Below are 3706 nucleotides of genomic sequence, written 5' to 3' on the forward strand. Positions count from 1 at the left end.
TAGTTCCTCAAAAGCATTTTTGTATATGAATGTTATGAGTGTTAAAGAAAGTCAGATGATAAACACATTTATTTGGTATTTCTGTTTCATTTTGCAGTGGTGTAACACTCCTTTCTGTGCGTTAAAAGAAGACGTCATTTAGCATATTAAAACTTATCCACGTGTATTTGTATTGTGTATTATGCAATATATTTTTTATATTTTGCTGCTACACCTAAAGCAAAAAATTCCTCTTCAATAGTGGTACTCATAAGGACAGATTACCTTTAATGTCTAGATTTGTTCCATCACTAAATGTCATCATCCAGCTGTCCCAACCACAGAAGTACAGACCAGAATCAGAAACATCCACGTTTAAAATTCTCAGGGAGGTGTTTTTGATGTTCAGAGTCATCAGAATACGATCTTGTTGAAAACAGTTTAAATAACGTTTGTGTATTTCCTTAAGCTGGTAGCTTATCATCATGTATACAATGGCAATAGGTACAGAACTGTTCGTTTGCTTGAACCAGTGTATGTTGATTCCAGTTTCTGAGGTGTGTTGACACCAAACAGTGACGTTCTCTCCTGGTTGAGCTGACAAATTGACTGTCTAAGATGATCTAACAGCTGTAAGCAAGCCTAAAACCCACAGAGAAATAACAGTGTTTTAATATTTATATTTAAAACCCAGATAACACACAATAAAATGCTCCCAAAAAAGTACCAAAATACTCACACCTAATGTTTACTAATGATTATTGAATTAATCATTCATTAATCTTGCATAATTTAAGTAATTATAGTGCAGTAATGCTTACCCATGCCACAGATCAACAGCGCTGAAATGATAAAATGAACCATTGCTGTACTGAATCAGACTAGAAACAAAGAGGAAATTATGTTGAGGAAATCAATGTGCTTTTTAATGTGAATGGGTGTGGCTTATGCTTACATCAAACTATGACAAACCTTTCAATCAGCAGGCGAATCCACGACTACTATTGCCAGTTCAAAATAAGAAGTTTCATTATTGATAAGATAATGATGTGATGTTTTCTTTACTGCTTTCGTTTCCTCATAGCACTTTTGAAAATAAATTGTTCCAAAGCAGGTTTACAAAGAACTAAGATGCATGTTTGACTCTAATGTATCTTTGAACATGTCTTTTATTGATTATTTCTGAATTATATCATTGACAGACATTTTACCTGGCCCACAAATTGTTAAACTTGATTTTATCCTGATTTTAATTCTCTGAAGGCCCAGGGTTTAATGGAGCATGTGACACTCAGTCGGGACTGTAGATTTCCTAATCGTTTGACTTTAAGTTTATGAAAGTGACTATGCATATCTACTATTGGTTATGATCAAGAAAAAACTTTAAATGTTATTAGTTAACACTACAGTCTATGGCTGATCAAAACTGGTATGTTTGGGAGCATGAAATCCTTTTATAATGGCCAGTGTGACACTTTAAACTGCATCCAAATTGAGATTCAATATATAAAAAAACTGGTGTTTATTTGGAACATAAATTTAAGGACTTTGTGAACTGGAGAGTATACTTGAAAAATAAAACTCAAACATATTAATTTATTACCTTTGGTTTATTTTGGCTATACTAGTATAGTATACTATAGTATCAGTGTATACAGCAGTTGTATCCTCAGTATGTTGTCCTGCTGTTTTTTTTTTTTGGTTTGAGAAATACACAGCAGCATATTCTACTGAATCATTTTCCTGCAAAGAAGGACAAACATGTATATGTCAAGATTCTAATCCAGGCGGTCATATAACAACTTTTATTTTTATTCTGGAGCCGTTGATACTGGTTTACTTTTCCTTAGCCTCCTAAATCAATTCTACAGCAAAAAGTAGAAAATGCAACTATTCACATCCTTAACAGCCAACAGAATTAGAAATAATATTGTTCAATCAGAATCGTAAAATAATAGCTGATACCACACACACACACACACACACACACACACACACACACACACACACACACACACACACCCAAAACTATAAAAAAACCCTCATATAGCAGTAATTAATGACTCACAGACGAGGCAGAGCAGTAATTAATTTATAAAGTAATTAAATATTTTGTTCTTTAGGATAAAAAAAGAAAGTGTAATCTGGTATAAAACAAAGTTTTGCTTGTTTTCATGTCTATGGTGAAACTGGGATTGTTTTTAAATAGTTTTTCTTAGTCCTTAGAATAAAATAACTCTGTGTAATTTACCTTGTCATCATGCTGTTGTGCTTGACATTCAGCGACTGGCACAAAACAGAGAAAAAGACAATCAGTTGCTCTGAAGATAATGCAAGATTTAAAAATTATGTCCAAAGCAATTTTTATAATGTTCATTCCACATTTAGCTTAATCTTTTTAACCGCATGAAAAGAGTTTACCTTTTTTATGCTTCTTTCTTCTGTGTTCCCTGATAATTGCCAAAATAAGAGGAACGATACAAATAAAAAAAATGATTCCACCAAATAGGAGGGTCAGATTGAAATAGATGTCTCTAGAACACTCCTCAGACACGGGTGATTTCTCATGATCTGTAAAGGAGTGGATATAATTTTAATGAAACCTTTTAAGCGATGCTACAAAGAGCACATTATATAATTATTTTCCCCTATAATTTGATTAGAGAGATTAAACAAGAACATTCATATATTAAACACCTGTAGTTTTAACTTTAATATTGAAAGTAAAATAACATACCCTTTTTTGGGGATCCTGTGTAATTTGGCAAGTCATTTATCATTGTGGCATTTACAATGGCATTTGAATTGTGGTGATTCTCAGCATGTGCTGTTAATGACAAAGTGAGAAAAAAAGCGCTATAAACACTAAATAAAAATTAGAGTATAGTGAGAGAGGTTCAAAAACATTACCTTTTACTTCAAGTCTGGTTCCATTGCCAAATTTCATGGGATAATCTGTAGCTCCACAAAAGTAGAATCCAGAATCAGAAATGTTCACTTTCTTAATTGTTAGGGAGGTGCTTTTGCTGAACTGATCCATGACCAGGTGATCTTTTGTGAAATTGTTGAAATAATTTGGCTCAACCTTCTGAAGACTTTTGGTGTATAACATATATACAATAGTAATGGGTACAGCACCGTCTGATTGTTTGAACCAGTACAGATTTCCAGAAACATGGATATTGTGTGAACACCACATAGTGACACTTTGTCCTGGATGAGTTTGTATACTTGCTGTTGAAAACATAACTCGGAGAAAACCTGAAAATCATTAAACAAGAAAACTTAAACAATAGCACACCAAAAAACAATATCATTCAATTAAAATAAGTGTCTCCCCATTTCAGTAACACCTAATTTTAAATTTATAAAGTGTTTCTTATCATAGTATTGTAGTTCACAGTGGAAAATAATTCCTACCCGTCCCAAAGAGCAATAAAGCTGCAGCTGAAATATGTGACATTTCTGCACTGAGTCAAAACAGAGCTGAAGAGGAAATGAAGGAGGCGATATCGATGTGTTTTATGCATAAGTAGGAGTGGCTTTTGGCACAGCCAAACTATGGTAGACCTATCAATGAAAAGGCCAGTCATGGTCAGACCTGTACATGGTATACCTGCACTATTTGTGTGTGTGTACTCATGTTCAGTGTTTATAAATGGGCAAGTGAAATTGAGGTACTTATTAAATGTGATGTGAAGTAGGCTGTTGTTGTATATTTGAAAGG

The 3706-nt window shown here is 33.5% G+C and overlaps 1 protein-coding gene across 1 annotated transcript; it reads right to left on the reverse strand.

Annotated features, from left to right (window-relative positions):
- Window positions 1-1578: 1578 nt before the first annotated feature.
- LOC109069908 lies at window positions 1579-3461 on the reverse strand. The gene is made up of 6 exons (XM_042761341.1): window positions 3400-3461; window positions 2890-3240; window positions 2717-2806; window positions 2401-2550; window positions 2231-2265; window positions 1579-1722 (listed from the first exon to the last, which is right to left on the reverse strand). Exons 1-6 carry the CDS (start codon window positions 3440-3442, stop codon window positions 1579-1581), a joined length of 813 nt encoding a protein of 270 aa, XP_042617275.1. The 5' UTR covers window positions 3443-3461.
- Window positions 3462-3706: the final 245 nt, after the last annotated feature.

The sequence above is a fragment of the Cyprinus carpio genome, chromosome A7 (genome assembly GCF_018340385.1).
Source record: "Cyprinus carpio isolate SPL01 chromosome A7, ASM1834038v1, whole genome shotgun sequence".
NCBI lineage: Eukaryota > Metazoa > Chordata > Actinopteri > Cypriniformes > Cyprinidae > Cyprinus > Cyprinus carpio.

Coding starts and splice junctions, on each gene's coding strand:
- LOC109069908 (XM_042761341.1), bottom strand. CDS start 3,442: ATGTCACATATTTCAGCTGCAGCTTTATTGCTCTTTGGGACGG. Junction 3,241..3,399: donor TTTATTGCTCTTTGGGACGG/GTAGGAATTATT, acceptor AATGATTTTCAG/GTTTTCTCCGAGTTATGTTT. Junction 2,807..2,889: donor AACCAGACTTGAAGTAAAAG/GTAATGTTTTTG, acceptor TGTCATTAACAG/CACATGCTGAGAATCACCAC.